At 43.0% G+C, this 17,321-nt stretch overlaps 1 protein-coding gene across 1 annotated transcript in view; it reads left to right on the forward strand.

Moving 5' to 3' along the window:
* The window catches only part of FER1L6 (fer-1 like family member 6), a 289,857-nt gene extending 273,795 nt beyond the window's left edge, over positions 1–16,062 (forward strand). The window contains exons 38-41 of the mRNA XM_030218883.1: positions 927–1,168; positions 4,741–4,904; positions 9,209–9,309; positions 14,831–16,062. Of these exons, the coding sequence (XP_030074743.1) occupies positions 927–1,168; positions 4,741–4,904; positions 9,209–9,309; positions 14,831–15,011 (688 nt within the window). The 3' untranslated portion in view covers positions 15,012–16,062. The remainder of the gene's footprint in view (positions 1–926; positions 1,169–4,740; positions 4,905–9,208; positions 9,310–14,830) is intronic.
* Positions 16,063–17,321: the final 1,259 nt, after the last annotated feature.

The raw sequence follows: 17,321 nt of genomic DNA on the forward strand, positions 1-17,321 counted from the left end.
TTATATTGGCCATCTTCCGGTCTTCTGGTGGAGAAGTAGACCCATTCTCACCATTTAAAATAAATAAGTGTAAAATTAAATTGTTATTGTTGGGATCCCCATATAATACTATATCTGCTTTACAAATAGGATCAAACCGTTATTTGTCAAACTGCATTGGATTTCAGTAGAGGCAAGAGCTATTTTTAAATTATGTATTTTAATCTGGATCATTGTGTATGGTCAAGGTTTGGACTGGGAATGCACAGCAGCAGGAACAGAAGCCTCTCTCACACATAATCTCTCTTAAACATACACACTCAGAGGAAAACCTTGCTAACGCCCGTTTCCTTTCAAACAGAAACGGGCCTTTTTTACTAGTTACTAATAATAGATCTGCAATTTCATTATTTAGTTCTTTGTTGTGTATCCTAGGGCCATGGGTAACCCCAAACTTCAGTAAGTAAGAAAGGGCTGAATTTTATTATGGAAGCAGGCATGGGTATCAACGCTAAGGTTGATATTCTCAGAAGCAAACCTGAAGATTAGAAGACATGAAGCGGTCTATCAGTAGGGATGGCTGAGACCAATATGGAAGAAAATTTTGGGCATCCTGAGGAAGATATGGAGTGTGGGGAAGGGGATAAAAAGTTAGGCACAAGGTGTGGGGAGAAGAAGTTGGGTTAAGTTGCTTGAGGGAACTCATATGTACTTCTAAACAAGTGAATGAAACAAGTGGGCAGAATGAATGAGCCATTTTGGTCTTTATCTGCCAACGTTTGCTATGTTACTAATCCTTTAGATTCCTGAATAACTGCAGCAAAATACCATAGCTAATAAAGAAGTTTGCACTCATTCTTTAAATGCAGGTAATATAACCTACACTTCTGTAGCACCCTTGTGAACAAACATACCATGATCTAATGATGGTCAACCCTTTTGTATAGATGGCTGAAGGGACTGGAAGATGACAGTCAGGAAACTGATGTTCATTACAACTCTCTGACTGGAGAAGGAAACTTCAACTGGCGCTTCGTATATCCATTCCATTACCTCCCAGCTGAAAAGCAGGTGGTTGTCAGCAAGAGAGAGAATATATTCTCCTTGGAGAAGACAGAACGCAAAATTCCAGCAGTTCTTCTCCTCCAGGTCTGGGATTTTGAAAGGCTTTCCTCTGATGACTTTCTGGGTAAGGAAGATTCTAAATCTAATGACTCCTGGTAGACTGTGGTAACCCAATGAATGCCTTTCCAACACCAACGGCCCTGTTTACAAAGGTGCGCTACCGTTTTTATCGCACGCTAACCGTGTAGACGCCCATAGGAACATTATGGGCATCTACACAGTTAGTGCGCACCAAAAATGCTAATGAGCCTTTGTAAACAGGGCCCCATATGTTATGTCTAAAAAACTGGTGTTAATTTGCCTTCCATAGACATCACAACAGTGATGGTAACGTTGACCTTAATAAGTTTGATATTTAAAATGATTTATGGGCATCAACTGCATACCTCATAAGCAGGAAAAGCAAACCAGATTTAATTGGACAACACTATTGGGGGAGGGGCAATTCTATAACATGGTGGCTCCCATTAGGCATGCTGATGCTGCAAGTTGAGCACCAATTCTGTGCTCCTAAATTTAGGCATGACCATTCACACCAGGTCAACAGCGGATACAAATGTGGCACACACTGAAGTGTGCCATGCAATACCTTTAACTTACAGCATTCTGTATGTTACGCTTGTAAATTGGAGACACGCCATATCTCTGTCATGCTCCGACCACGTGTACACCCCCTTGCAGTTACGTGCTAAGGCACTTATGCACTCCATTGTGCATAAGTGTGCAGTCACTCAGTTATACAATTGCCCTTTTGATTAATATTTATCCACTACATTGGGGAAGAGCAAGGGGTGAAGCCAAAGGTTTACCAGGTAGTACCAATATTCAGCACTACATGGTTAGGTATATCCATAGATGAAGGATTGCACAAATACAAATAGCTCTCCTAAGTTGTTTGGAGTGAATATCCAGCTAAGTTTAGGAACAAATATTCAGTGGTCCTAATTAAAAGGCTAGATGGACTGATAATCCAGCATGAAAGGTAAGTGGATAAGTCATCTGCTTACCTTATGTAGCAGCTGCTCTACTCAACATTGACCTCAGTGAATTTACCAAAACAGATAAGAAAATAACTTCTCCATAAAAAACATATTATACATTAAATATAACCGCATAATTGATGTCAGCAGTGAAGGATCATTAAGGTCCTGCCTATATTATTCTAGTTAGATATCAACCAGGTATCAACCAAACAATTTGACTTACACTGCTCTTACTCTGGTCATCCATCACCAGTTCATGCACTTCCTATCACCCACTCAGGGTTGTAGCTAGTTACAGTATGTGTGGCCGGTGTGGCCACAGAGGACGCAAGAAAGGCAGGGGCAGCAAAACTGCACATTGTTCATTGACTTCCCTTGTCAACACATGATGCATTTGGGGGTGTGCCACACAGAGTGCATTTCTGGCTCAGTATGCTCCTGCACCCATTGCACCAAAAGATCTCCGTTGTACAATATGCCACTTGTGCAAGCTTCAATAATTACTTATGCTTTTGGGGGGAAAGGGGGTGCAGTAGTTATCTTCTTGCTTCCATGAGCTTCTAGCTCTGGAGAATGGGAATTATTGTCGTGATCTTTCATTTGCAATTGCAAATGGATTTTTTGCTTCTGATTTATAGCTCCCAAGTCATCTAGTCTACTCTTCACGCAACAGTCATCAAATGGGGATCAGGCACAAGAAATCCTTATGGAATCATGCAGTCCAGTCAGTAGGAGGATAATTCTGTAAGGGGGTGCATACTTAAAGTGGTAAACTACATGCTCGCTTTGGGATATTTTAATCATTTACATGCAGATATTGCAACATACGTACATAAATGACCCCCTACAGAATGCCAACTAGTTGAAAAGTTTGCACCATGCTATGCTGGGGTTAGACGGTTTCCTAAAGGACAAGTCCATAAACCACTACTAAATGGACTTGGGAAAAATCCACAATTCCAGGAATAACATGTATAGAATGTTTGTACGTTTGGGAAGCTTGCCAGGTGCCCTTGGCCTGGATTGGCCACTGTCGTGGACAGGATGCTGGGCTCGATCGACCCTTGGTCTTTTCCCAGTGTGGCATTACTTATGTACTTATGTACCTATATACTTTGCTGGTGGGCCATACCTAGGGGTGGATTTTGGACAATGCACACACGTATGCAGAAGCATGGTTAAGGAGAGGTAAATTTAAACCTAAGGATGAGTAACTGATCCCAGGACAGCGGATTATTTAACCGGTTAGCAGTGTGAATATTGGCTGTTCCTGCTTAAGACTTGAGCTTCACCTACAGACCGCCCAACACTAACTGGACAGTGCAAAAGCAGTGTGTGTAGTATTCAGTGGCACTATCTGGTTAAGTTCTGCTGAACATCAACACTTAGACGGTCATTAGCGATTTAACTGGGCAGGATCTGGAAGCAATTGATCTCACTTGTATTGCATGACAAGGCATGCAGCAGAATTTGCAGATTCACAGAAAGCTGACTGGAGCCTCAATGTGAACACTTCTGCTAGGCAGAGTAACATCTGTTTGACCAGTCGTATTGTTTAGGATCAGAACTAAGTGTGGCCAGCAAGGGTGCCCATGCCTTACTTCGAAGTAGGAAAAACATGGCTCTGTACAGTAGTGCTGTAGCGAGGGCGGCTGACACCCGGGGCGGTTCGCTGCTGCGCACCCCCCCCCCCCCCCCCGGGTGCAGCATGGCGCACCCCCCCCCCCCTTGGTGCACGCACGCACCCCCCCCCCGGAGCACACACCCTCCCCCCTCCGAGCCCATTCTTACCAAAGGGGACGGGCGGGAGGGCCGCTCCGCCCCGAGTGCACGTTGCTGGGAGCTGCGTCGGCTCCGCTGGTTCCCTGCTCTCTCTGCCCCAGAACAGGAAGTAACCTGTTCCGGGGCAGAGAGAGCAGTGAACCAACGGAGCCGACACCCCCCCCAGCGGCGTGCACCCGGGGCGGACCGCCCCACCGCCCCCCCCCCCCCTTCCTACACCACTGCTGTACAGAGAAAGTTTGGTTGTGTGACCAGAGAAAAAGACAGGGGGGAAGGGCAGCAACCTCAGACTGAGAAGAATGCAGGTAACCCTTAAAGCTCCTCCGCTTCCCAGGAAGGGTCCGGTAATTCAGCCAGGAAGCATTAACCCTTTGATTTAATTTAATTTATTTATCTAAACACTCTAGGAAGTTTGAAAAAAATTCTTTATGTGTCTCCCACCTGTAATGGAAAGATTTCAACCAGGAAATCCCTTATTTAAATTTAAATTTAGACAACTGGGACCTCAAAGCTCCAGATAGGGAAAATACATGCAGTATTAGCAAACCACTATCAAGTTAGGAGTGAGATACTATCATTGGTCCTCAAAGGGAGAAAAAAGAATCATCCGCAAAAACTCATGCTTAATATGAGAAAATCGGATGATTTAAAAAACTTTTTCCCCCTAAATACCATGAGTTTTTGTAGATGATTCTTTTTTTTCTCCCTTTGGGGACCAATGGTAGTATCTCACTCCTAATTTGATATGTAGTGCTTGATATGAGAAATAGAGCATCTGGATGTTTTTTTAAATGTGCAACTTAAATTGAAGTGTGTCCATATAACCAAAGTGTATTCAAGTACTGCTCACAACTGTTAAATGTTATGCTAGGTTCCATTGAACTAAACTTAAATGGATTTCCACGAGGAGCTAAGTCTGCAAAGAGCTGTGACATCAGCATGACCACAAGCATGAGCGAAGAAAACAGGATTTCTATCTTTCAGCAAAAGCGGATCCGAGGCTGGTGGCCATTTGTGAAAACAGGAGAACTCACTGTAAGTAACACTACCGTATTTACAAGTTCATTTAAGAAGGGATTGCACACCGCAACTCCTCTTCTGAGAGGGGGAGGGGAGGGAGGAAGGGGTGGGCCTTCCTCTCTTTCCTAATCCCAAAGCCCTGAGTTTGGTTGTGACATACACTAAAGAATACAGACAGGAAGGCTCAACCACGCCTAACTTCTAATGTGTGCAGGCACAAAGGGGTGTGGTTATAGGTGTGGAAATGGGCGTTCCAAAATTTGTGTGCGTAGTTATAGAATATGGCCCAGTACGCCTAAATCTACATGCCGGGATTTATGCCATGTTTTCATTGGTGTAAATGGAGGAGTGTAGTTTTAGGCGCAGAGATATCAACTAAGCATATTCTATATACCGCACCTAAATCTAGGCGCCTCTTATAGAATATGCTTAGTCAGCACTGATTTCCTTGCTGATTTTTTTAGGTGCCATACAGAGAATCTCCCCCTAATGGGTTAACATTGGAAACTGGTGATGATCACATTTTCTGAAACTCTGGCGCAGTGTTTAAAAATTATATATATTCAGCGCTGCTATATATATAAGTGGTGGCATTGAACATATATATAATGAGGTTACCACCATCAGCTATAAATATAGCTGTGATAGTTGGCCACATGTAGGGCAATGTTGAACAAGGTGCCTGGTACTACTACTACTACTACTACTACTTATCATTTATATAGCGCTACAAGGCATATGCAGCGCTATACACCATACACAAAGACAGTCCCTGCTCAAAGAGCTTACAATCTAGATAAGACAGTACACAGAACAATTAAAGGTAAGGGAATAGAGAGGTGAGGATAAAGGACAGGGCAAGTAAGTTAGGAGTCAAAAGCAGTGGTAAAGAAGTGGGTTTTGAGTTTTAATTTGAAAACGGCCAAAGACGGGGCCATACGCACTGGTAGTTACTTTCCTTTATAGACTATGGGTGTAATTAGGTGTATACATACATGTGTGAGGAAGTTCTCATACAGAAATTTATTTTTGACTAACCCCCAAATTTCATATATGGTGCCTTAAGTTACGCACTAATTTGTTCTCTTGGCTAAATTGCGCACACAACTTAATTGATTAACAAGTTGATCAGCTCTGATAATTGGTACTTAACCAATTAGTGGCACTAATTGGCTTTAATTAGAATTAATGTGAACAACTTTCTAGAGGTACTCTATAATACAATGCGCGTAAATTTTAATGCGTGAAGTTGAAAAGGGGGCGTAGCTATAGGCATGGAATGGATGGATTGTGGTTGTTTCAAAAAACTATGCAAACTATTATAGAATACACCCGATCTGCGCCTAACTTAGGCGCAGGTATTAGGCCTGGTTTTAGGTGGCCTAAATGGGTGTAGCAAAATTGTAGTCTTAAGAATGGCTTGCGAACGTATTCTGTAAAATATGCATAACTTTAGACGCAGTTTATAGAATCACACTAACCACGTACTTTTACAGCGCCAATTTTTAAGGTGCCATATATAGAATTCCCCCCTGAGTGTTTACAAAGGAAATCAAAGGAATTGGTCTATGGCACTCACCAGGATTTGGAAGCCTGAATTTCTGTATGAGACCTTCCTCGTACTCTCTTCCTGCCAGAATTGCACAGGTCCCCACATCCACCTGTATGGCAAGTGTGGTTAGCACAGTTCCTACCTAATACAGCAGAGTTGTCCTGACTAGCCAGTTGAACATTTTTACTCATATAGTCAAGTATTATCAACCAATCAGCAATGACAGTCGTTGCAGAAATGTATACAGGCTGATTAGAAGGGATAAACCAAAAAGATACCGCACTAGGTATGGGGGTACCATACAAAGTGTGGAGGTGCACTTAATCCCCACGAAACAGTTAAAAGGGAACAGAGGGGGGTGGGGAAGATAGGCTCTTAACAAACAATGGGGAAGACGTATAGTTTCAATTAAAAAATAAAGTTTATTATAACAGGTTGACTCAACACAGCCGTGTTTCGGCGTCGTAGTGCCTTCTTCAGGAGTCTTCCAAAGGTTATCAGGTGCTTGGATGGTTAAAACACCAGAAAACAATACACATAGGAATTCACAATTCTGTCTTTCAACAAGAACAGTGGCGGTGCATCACGTAGCGAGCGTAATCCTAGGAATGATCTTAGGGCTTTCAAATCAGTAGGTCTGTCCCAAATGGTAACTGCTGGATCAGTAGCAATACCTCTTTCAGATACAATGGGTCTCACATACGTCACCTAAGTCAAGCAGAATTGGCATTTGTCTAATGACAGCTTAATTCCTTGTCTTTCCAGTCTGTCAAGGGTTTTCATTAGTCTTGCCTCCTGTTCTTCTAATGTTCTTCCAAATATAATGAGGTCATTGAGGTAGACTAACACTTCCAAAAGATTTGTGTCTTCAACAGTCTTTTCCATGTGATCCCTTGGGGCATCCTTTCAAATTGGTAGAACCCCAGTGGTAGATGAAAGCTGTCTTCTGTTTATCCCTCTCCTTCATGGGTATCTGGTCCTTGGTAATGTGTACTGGTCTGGTCTGGTTCTTTTATTCATGGTTTGGTAGGAAAATTGTTTCTGAGTGCTCTTCTATAAATGGCGCACAATTCGAAAAGCCAATACAAACAGGAGGGGAACAGAAGCTAAAGACAACCAGGGTAGATACAAGCAGGAGGGGAACTGAAGCTAGAAACAAACAAGACAAGAACTAGCAGGGCTGGAACTGCAACAAGCACTCACAGATGAAAGCTCATCTGAAGACCTCTGTTGCAAAGGCAAGTCTGAAAGTTTGCAGGTGCTTAATAAAAGCAATTACAGATGAGGTCACAGGTGAGGCTTAGCAGCAAAAACACCAGGGCAAGTCTGGAGTGCTGGAACATCAGGACTGGAATGAACTCTGGAACATGTCTGGGAAACAGGAAGAAGACAGTCCACAGCAGCCATAGGGCCTGGTCACCCGGAGGCTAGGTGAGTGTAGGCATGGAATACAGTCACAATCGTGACAATGCATATGTATCATAAAATTCTATGGCTATGCACACACCCACCATCAGATCATGGCGTGCACTTTTCCACTAATCAATATTCTATGAGGTCATTTATGCACATAGGTAGCCATTTATGTGTGTAAATGACTGGAATAGAGATCCAAGGAAGGATAAACACAGCAAGAGTTTACCCAATTGTCAGTTTTAATAGAAACAGGACTTGGCTGACTTTCTGATTAGTGAGGTCTTAAGTCCTGCATAGACCGAACTGCAGTAATCAAATTTTGATAATACCAAGGACTGAGATCATTTTCTCATGCACAACCCAAAAGGGGGTGTGGCTATAGGAGGGGCATGGGCAGGTCAGGGGCATTCCAAAAAAGATAATTCGGGAGATGCACACCCAACTTGTGCACCAGGATTCAGTTAGAGGTGTAGCCATGGCTAGGCCCACCCAGTCTCAGCTCAGGCCCACCAAAAATTCTGACACCCTTATGGCTGGTGGGATCCCCAGTACCTGTGAGCTGAAGATGTCCTTCGGCAGCCAGAACAAGTGATTCTCCTATCTGCTACGGCTGGCAGCAGTTTCCACCCGTTGCCGCAGCATCAACCCCTTGTGTGCATATTTGTTTTTTTCACATGCCTGAAAACCGAGTATGTGCAGGAGAGGAGAGGCCAGCACTGCGGCAAAGTGCCACCGGCTGTAGTAGGTATGAAAATCACTTGTTCTGGCTGCCAAAGGACATCTTCACCTGGCAGAGCTTAGGGATTTCCCCATCAGCTCAGGTATTTATTTTATTCTTTGGGGTCAGTGGTGCAGGGCAGGGGCAGAAAGCAAGCGCATGAGTTGGGGGGGGGGGGATTGTATGAGGAACAGGGGCTGAAAGTGTGCATGAAGGGGGGAATTATATGTCCACCCAGTTTGGGCTCAGGCTCACCCAAAATACCATCTGGCTACTGGTTGATATAAGTCTTTGGGTGCAGGAATCCACGCTCAGAGCTAGCCTATAAAGAGCACTCAGCCCAGAGCACTGTTTATAGAATAGCTGTGAGTGCAGATTTTTCCAGCGCCTGTTTTTCAGCACCATTTCCTGAATCTGGCCCTAGATGCTCTCATTCCCCATTTTGGCAAAGAAAGATGAAACCATCCAAAAAAAAAAAAAAAAAACCCTCCAAGTCACCGTTCTCTGTAATGCAGAAACCTCAAAAAGAGTGGGGTATGAGATTCGCATTTTAACAATCACACAAAATATCACAGAGCTCAGGTGTAGGTTTCAAAGACAGATAGCAATAAAATATGTGTCTTATCCATTTAGGGCAAAGTGGAAGCAGAATTCCATTTAGTCACCTCAGAAGAAGCCGAGAAGAATCCAGTCGGTCGAGCCCGTAAAGAACCAGAACCACTGGAGAAGCCTAAGTAAGTAAAAATACTTCTATTAACCCAGCATCCTGTGAATACTGTAATAAGAAGCTCTGTTACTAAAGTGTGTTAATTTAAATTATCACGTGCTATTACCACATAAGTGCGATAACTGTTACAACATACGCTAATTCGCATGTTAACTGCATGGAGGAACTGAGCAGGTTATGGACAGAGCATGTGTGTGCAGCACACACTGCAGATAACACAAAGTACTTACAGCGCACTGCCACTTGTACAGTTAGTGCGGGAGCATCTACCATCTCCTAAAGAGCATCCATGCTAATTACAAACAGTCTAGACATGCAGTAAAGAATATTTCTCTGCATAAGCAGAAGACATGCTGGGCCTGCCCCCAACAACTGATGCACAGCGTTTGCCTTTATCACCTGTTAATGTTTGCTGTTAAAGCACAGTAACTGCAAAAATATACCACACATTAGGAAAAGAGTCCATAAGTGTCTTCAGAGTTTATACACCTGTTACTGATCTGTAACATGGGAGAGAGGTACTTTTCAGAAATACATAGATAATCCTTCGGATTATATTATCATTTTATGGATGCTCTGAATTTCTCATTTGAAGGATTTACTGAGTTTTTAAAAGTATTTCTGCAGGTAAAACCCTGCAGAAATTGGCTTTCATGAAATTGTGTCCCTTATAAGCATGTAAAGTTACGTGCATACAGCCTGTACATGCATAACCTTAGCCAGACCGAGAGGATGCATTCCCAAGAATGGGATATGGACGGGTTTGCATTAAGGTGCACAATTTTGAAAATATGTGCACATGCATGTATATTAACCCAGAAAATTTGTGCTTGCCAAGGAGCATGGAGTAATTTTCAAAACAGAAGTATGTTGATAATTTGAAAATTCACTGAAGTGTGCACAAGAATAAAAGTGTGTGAATACTTTTTATGCATCTGTGGAGTTATAGAGGTTCCTCCTAAATATGCAGCAGGAGAATGTTCAGTATTTACTGATATAGTTCAATAATCAGTTGAAACACAATTGTGATACTGTAGAATATGGTTACCAAAAAACCCTTGTTTCTGATCTCCCCACTGTAGATCAATGAACTCAATAATCCATGTTCTCAGCACCAGATAAATCCACATATTAATCAGTACTTTGCTCTGGTAGTGTGTTCAGTAACTGAACATTGTAAAAGAAAGAGATTTCATAAGAACGTAAGCATTGCCATACTGGGACAGACTGAAGGTCCATCAAGCCCAATATCCTGTTTCCGACAGTGGTCAATCCAGGTCCCAGAACAATAAAACAGATTTTATGCTGCTTATCCTAGTAATAAGCAGTGGATTTTCCCAAGCCTATCTTAATAATGGCTTACATACTTTTCTTTCAAGAAATTATCCAAATCTTTTTTTAAACCCTGCTAAACTAACTGCTTTTATCACTTTCTCTGAAAACAAATTCCAGCGTTTAATTATACATTGAGTGAAGATAATATTTTCTCTGGTTTGTTTTAAATTTACTACTTATCAGCTTCATAGCAATTCACCTCTACCCATTCCACTCCACTCAGTATTTTATAGACCTCAATCATATCTTCCCGCAGTCATCTCTTCTCCAAGCTGAAGAGCCCTAGCTGCTTTAGCCTTTCCCCATAGAGGAGTTGTCCCATCCTCTTTGTCATTTTCATCATCCTTCTCTATACCTTTTCTAATTCTGTTATATCTTTTTTGAGATGGTTTGACCAGAATTGCACACAGTATTCAAGCTACGGTTGCACCATGGAGAGATACAAAGGCATTATAACATTCTCATTTTTATTTTCCATTCCTTTCCTAATACATAGTAGATGACGGCAGAGAAAGACCTGCACGGTCCATCCAGTCTGCCCAACAAGATAAACTCATATGTGCTACTTTTTGTGATTCCTAATGATTCCTAACATTCTATTTGCTTTCTTAGCTGCTGCTGCACACTGAACAGAGGGTTTCAATGTATCATCAGTGATGACACCTAGATCCTTTTCCGGGGCAGTGACTCGTAATGTGGAACCTTGTATCATGTAGCTATATTTTGGGTTCCTCTTTCCCACATGCATCACTTTGCACTTGCTCACATTAAACGTCATCTGTCATTTGGATGCCCAGTCTCCCAGTCTTATAAGGTCCTCTTGCAATTTTTCCACCAAATGTCCACCAACAATCTGAATCTAAGTGACTGTAGGACAGTGACATTGGGTCTTTGTAAATGTCTTCATTGTAAATGTCTTCCTTAGAAATGAGAAAATGGTGGGTGGATGGCAGTATTGTATTATTTGCTTGCTTATCTATCTCAGTGAACTAACAGGGAGCTCAGGCAGGTCTGCCATTGATTTGTTTGCTTTCAGTCATCAGCTGTGACTGATCCAATGTAACAAAACGACACAGTATAGAGAAATAAAATGACAGCTCCTATCGGAATCTCGCACAGTAGACAAAATTAGATTGCTCTAGTTCTCTCTGCTTCATTTATTTCTATATTTATTTAGTTGGATTTTTATTATCCATCTTCCCAGAACAAATCCTATTCAAGACAATGTCCAAAATGCCCTGCAGCACACAAGAAGCATTTCCCAATCGTAACTCCTAAGTTATATATTTCCAACAAAAATACAAGCACTGCAGGGCACTTTCAGACTGAAAGTCTCCGCCCTCCTTCTTCCATCCTATGTTTTCCAACCCAGTGGGAACATAGATGGACACTCTTTTGGTAACATAGGATACCAGAATCTTACCTCCTTTTAATCTGGCTCACCTATAGCCTGTTTGTAAACTCTTGTAATAGCAAGTCAACCATCAGACATGATAGCCTCCACCTTCAGTTCTACGCTTTGCCTTGTGCACTGGACTTCATTTTTACAACAAACTCTAGTAGACATCTGGCACTAACTGTGAATCTAATTAAATTTGCTATGGAAACTTACAGCAGAATACTGATGCAGTATTTTCCATTTTCCATAGTGACATCTACTTCTATCTGCAGTATTCATTGATCCTGCCTCGCCTCCTCTTTACCCCACCCTCATCATGATCCCTACATATGGCCTTGCTTCTTCCTCTCCCCCCACCCAAAGTATCTATGTTATTATCCTGTCACTCCCCAGCATTTTCTCCTTTCTCCCACCCTCACCCTAGCATCTGCCAATGCCAGCCCCCTTGTCCCAGCCCAAGCACCGTCGCACCGTCCCATTTCTCCCTTCTCCCAATCTCCAACTCAGCCTCCTTCCAGCTCCTTAGCTTCAGCCTTCTTCTAGCCCCCCCTCCCCCACACCCAGCATCAGACTCCCCTACAAGCTTTAGCCCTCCTCCAACCCCAGATCCCCCAGCTTCAGCCCTTCCTTCCCTCCCTGACACCACCTCAATAACTCATTTACACAGTGAAGGGAGTTCCTCCTTTCAATCCTGCCACTGGGCTCTTCTTTGACCTGTCTCTCATCTTGCCATTGGCTAGGGTTACCATATGGCTACAGAAAAAGGAGGACACATTGATCCAGTCCAGGGTTTGCTTCCATTGAAAGCAATGGAAGTTAAACCCAGACTGGCTCAATCTGTTCTCCTTTTTCTGGAGCCATATGGTAACCCTACCATTGGCACCACATAGGTTTTAAACACAAGATCAGACACTTCCTGTTTCTCATCAGAACATGGGCTATGCCTCTTTCTTGTGTTTAAAACCTGTACAGTGCCGGTAGCAAGAACTGAGATGAACCGAGAAAGATCACAGCAGTGGAAGCAAAAGAAGGAGCTCCCACCACTGTGAAGGGCAGAACTAGTGAGACAGCTTTTAGCACCCTTAGGCTTGGGTGCCTTAAACCAGTGCCTGACTAGCTCACATCTTCAGCCAGCCCTGGGGTTTATATACCTGCTCTGCTTTGACTGGTTGACACACTAGGAATTAATTACAGTTAAATTTCAAACACTGGAGTAAGAGTTCTTTAAACTTCCTGTCTTAATTTAAAAAAAAAGAGTGGGAATTTCCTACCAATTGCTAATCTGTGGAGGTGAGGCCAATGCCAGCCCTATAAACAGTAGCAGCAGCAGGCTCAGAGCCCTTTAATCAGTGCCTCATTAGTGCTAATCTGTACCCCACCTGCAAACAGCCATGGTGCGGATTCTAGAGCTGAGGCACAGTGCAATGCTATTTTAAACTGCACCAGCCTTTATTTTGTAAATGAGCCACATACTATGAAATAACCATTTTCACTGAGGTTTGATCGATCTCGACTCATTAATAATGGAAAATTCATTTCCACTGTGCTCCATGACACTGCGTATTACGAATCTTACCATTCCTTGACTTTAATACTCATATTGCAATTAAGAGCATAATGCTACCCTGAAAGTTGCCAACACAGCAATGACATATTTCAGCCAATATTCAGCCCATAGCGGTCAGCGTTTTCTTAAACACTGACAGCCACGGGCCAGGCCTTATCCAGGCATTGGCACTGAATTTCTAGGCCTAATTGAAATGCTTGTGGCCGCCAGAGCTTATGCAGGTCCCAACCTATATTGAGCCGGGGCCCACAAAAGACCGTTATGTGGGCCCCGGCTGAATATTGGCCAGGACCTACGTTTAAAAAATTAGCAATTTCCATCTGATCCCCTTAACAAGGTCCATAGGCCCCCTTCCCACCTCCCATCCCCTGATATGGTCCATAGCCTCCTCTCACAAGCCTCCCCACACAGGTCCACACCCCCATCTCCACCCCCCCCCCCCACCTACCAGTCTAGAGAGGACCCCTAAGGGCCAGCTAACCTCCCTGGTGATCAAGTGGGGCGATGGGGGCAGAAACAAAACCTACTTGATCCTGCCCCAGTGACTGCCTTCACAAAATGGCTACTGCAACCTCTTGCAGCAACCTCCCAGTATTTTTTGGGGGGTGGGGGGACCTATCCTGACAGATAGAGGGTGAGAATGGGAAGGGGTGTGGACCTGTGAGGAGGTTGTGAAAGGAGGCTATGAAGCATGTCAGGGGTTGAGAGGGGGTCTATGGACCTCGTCAGGAGGGTGGGAAAGGGGAAATTCCAAACATTTTTTTATATGGGTTCCATCCAATATTAAGTGCCAGGGCCTACTTAGCTACCCAGGTGAATTTAGGACAGCTTTTGAGCTGTCCTAATTTCAGCCACTTAGGTATGCAGATCCCTGCCAGCACCCACATAACTGCAGCCCCCCCTCCCCCCCTAATACTGCCCCTGACCTGCCCATTTTTAACATGGGCAGTCAGAGCCAATATTCAGCAGCACGACCTGGTTTAGTGCCACTGAATATCAGGGGTTAGGCAGCCACTGGCGATTTAAGCGGGCAGGAGCTTCTTCTGTCCACTTAAATCACTTTGATTATTGAGCCCTTCATTATTTCCTGATTATATAATGAAAATTACTTGGCTCCACTAGTCAGGCATATTTGGTGATGTTTTTATATTTTTCTGGGTAATAAAAGGTTTGATTTATTCTGGACATCTCTGGTTTATTTGGGTATTTTGTCTTTCTGCCTCTTAGCCGTCCAGACACCTCCTTCTCCTGGTTTGTGAATCCTTTCAAGTGTCTCTATCATCTGATCTGGAGGAACTACAAGAAGTACATCATCATCGGACTGATCTTAATCATCCTTGTCCTCTTCCTTGTGCTTTTCATATACACCATGCCTGGAGCTATCAGCCATCGCATCTTGACTCTCTAGAGAACTTCTGTTTGGAATCACCACCACCCCCTCCCCAAAAAGGCGTACCTAACCACTATCAAAATCACTGATTCGGCAACATCTTCTTAAGGAAAACAGTGGCTTCTCACTTCAAGACCTTTGACAGTGGAAACAGCTCATGGTACTTCTGGACCAAAGACTAAATGTGTTTCAATTTTATCTGCAAATGATTTATTATAGAATGAGAGAAGAATGAAATATAGAGGAAAAAGTCTGCAAGTTTTATTATTTCTCATGTGCCTTGTATTTGGAATCATGTTCATGCTTAAAAGATTCCAAGCATTATAAAATAAAAACAATCTTAGCCTCATCTCTTGAAAATAATATATGTGAATGACAGTTCTATAACCCAGGAGCTCACATTTATGCACGTGTGTAAATGTTAGCATGGCTCCTCAGCTCTATTCTGCAAATACCTGCTTAACTTACATAGCATATATTTACAAGGGGGCGTACACAGGGGCGGAGCATGAGCGGGACATAGACGGAGCTCCCACCTGCGTTCTTGCACCAGTTTCAGCACCTAAATGTTAGGCACATTTCTAGCCAGTTTACGCTATTATTCTGTAATAGCACTTAGGCACCAGGTACCTTTATAGAATAAGCTACTAAGGTGCGTCCTCTGGGTGCCTAATGGAAGCACCCAGTTGTAGATCGACAAGAAATACTATAGTTTGATCGAAGTGACTGTGCTAATTATGTGTTTGTCCTGTTTTGCAGTTCCCAGTTTCTCTTTGTTTGACTTTTGACGCCACCTCTGATCCCTCCCACAGACCCAGATTCTCTTCAGCCCTTGAATATATAACACTGACAACTGCGGCACGCAGATGCTGCAGGCATGCACCAAAGGAGTATGATGTGCTCTTTTGCATGCTCCTTCGCAAACACCTTTTCTTTGGCTTATTTTATATTTTGATGTTGAGCAGCTTTTTTTCTGTTAAGAAATATGGGATATCATTATATTCAAGTTCATATTAGAAGACATCCACTTTCATTTACTATGTTACTATCTAAGGAGCTTAGCCGAGATTGGGTGGCAGAGCCGGTGGCGGGAGGCGGGGATAGTGCTGGGCAGACTTATACGGTCTGTGCCAGAGCCGGTGGTGGGAGGCGGGACTGGTGGTTGGAAGGCGGGGATAGTGCTGGGCAGACTTATACGGTGTGTGCCAGAGCCAGTGGTTGGGAGCGGGGATAGTGCTGAGCAGACTTATACGGTCTGTGCCAGAGCCGGTGGTGGGAGGCGGGACTGGTGGTTGGGAGGCGGGGATAGTGCTGGGCAGACTTATACGGTCTGTGCCCTGAAAAGGACAGGTACAAATCAAAGTAGGGTATACACAAAAAGTAGAACATATGAGTTTATCTTGTTGGGCAGACTGGATGGACCGTGCAGGTCTTTTTCTGCCATCATTTACTATGTTACTATGTTACTATCCACTTTCGTTGTTGATTACAACAGAATTATGCAAGTAGCTAATTTACTAACTGTTCAACGTTCTTTAGATCATTTGTCACCTGCTTATAAGACAGCAGATTTTTCTGGAATCGGTTTACAGAGTGCCATAGTGAAAGTAAGGACTGTTCGTAATAAGCTAAGCTTAATGTATGGTTTGTTTTCTTCTTATCTGCTTGATTTATTAACTATTACTGAGACCTGGCTTCAGAAAGGGTAGTCAGCCTATCTGTGGCAGGCCTGTCCCCAGGCTTATACTTTTGTATTATTGTAACTGTCTTTCTAAAAGGCATGGCAGAATAGCGGGTTTTATTTACGACATTTTTCATACTAGATCAGTTTCTTTTACTTTTTTTTTTTTTTTTTTTTTTGAGAATATCTTTATTGAAGTACAGGACATATAAATTCAAGCAATAAAATGAAAGGGCAGGGTCCCACTGACTACTAGTATTTCAGCATTTCAAGCAATTTTATTGGTTATCTTTTTATCGGGCGCCTGTTTCCCTCGCTTCTCTCGATGATGTAAGCAATTTAGTTTCAGAATTCAGTTTGTTACCTGCCACATTTTGCTTATTCACAGAGATTATTAATATTGATATTGACAATCCATGAACTGCTTCAGAACAGGATTTCTTAGAACTACTTAAAGCCTTAAGATTTTCTTTAGTTTTTTTCATTGCCAAAGACATCAGTCAGGGCATTGTATTGATTTGATAGCTATTCTTTCTTCTTATATATTAAGTCCTATAAATACGCTGTTGCATTGGACTGAATCAGATACCGCATTCAATTCAAGCTTCTCCTTCTTACCTACAAATGCACTCAGTCTGCTGCCCCTC

The sequence above is a fragment of the Microcaecilia unicolor genome, chromosome 1 (assembly GCF_901765095.1).
Source record: "Microcaecilia unicolor chromosome 1, aMicUni1.1, whole genome shotgun sequence".
Lineage (NCBI taxonomy): Eukaryota > Metazoa > Chordata > Amphibia > Gymnophiona > Siphonopidae > Microcaecilia > Microcaecilia unicolor.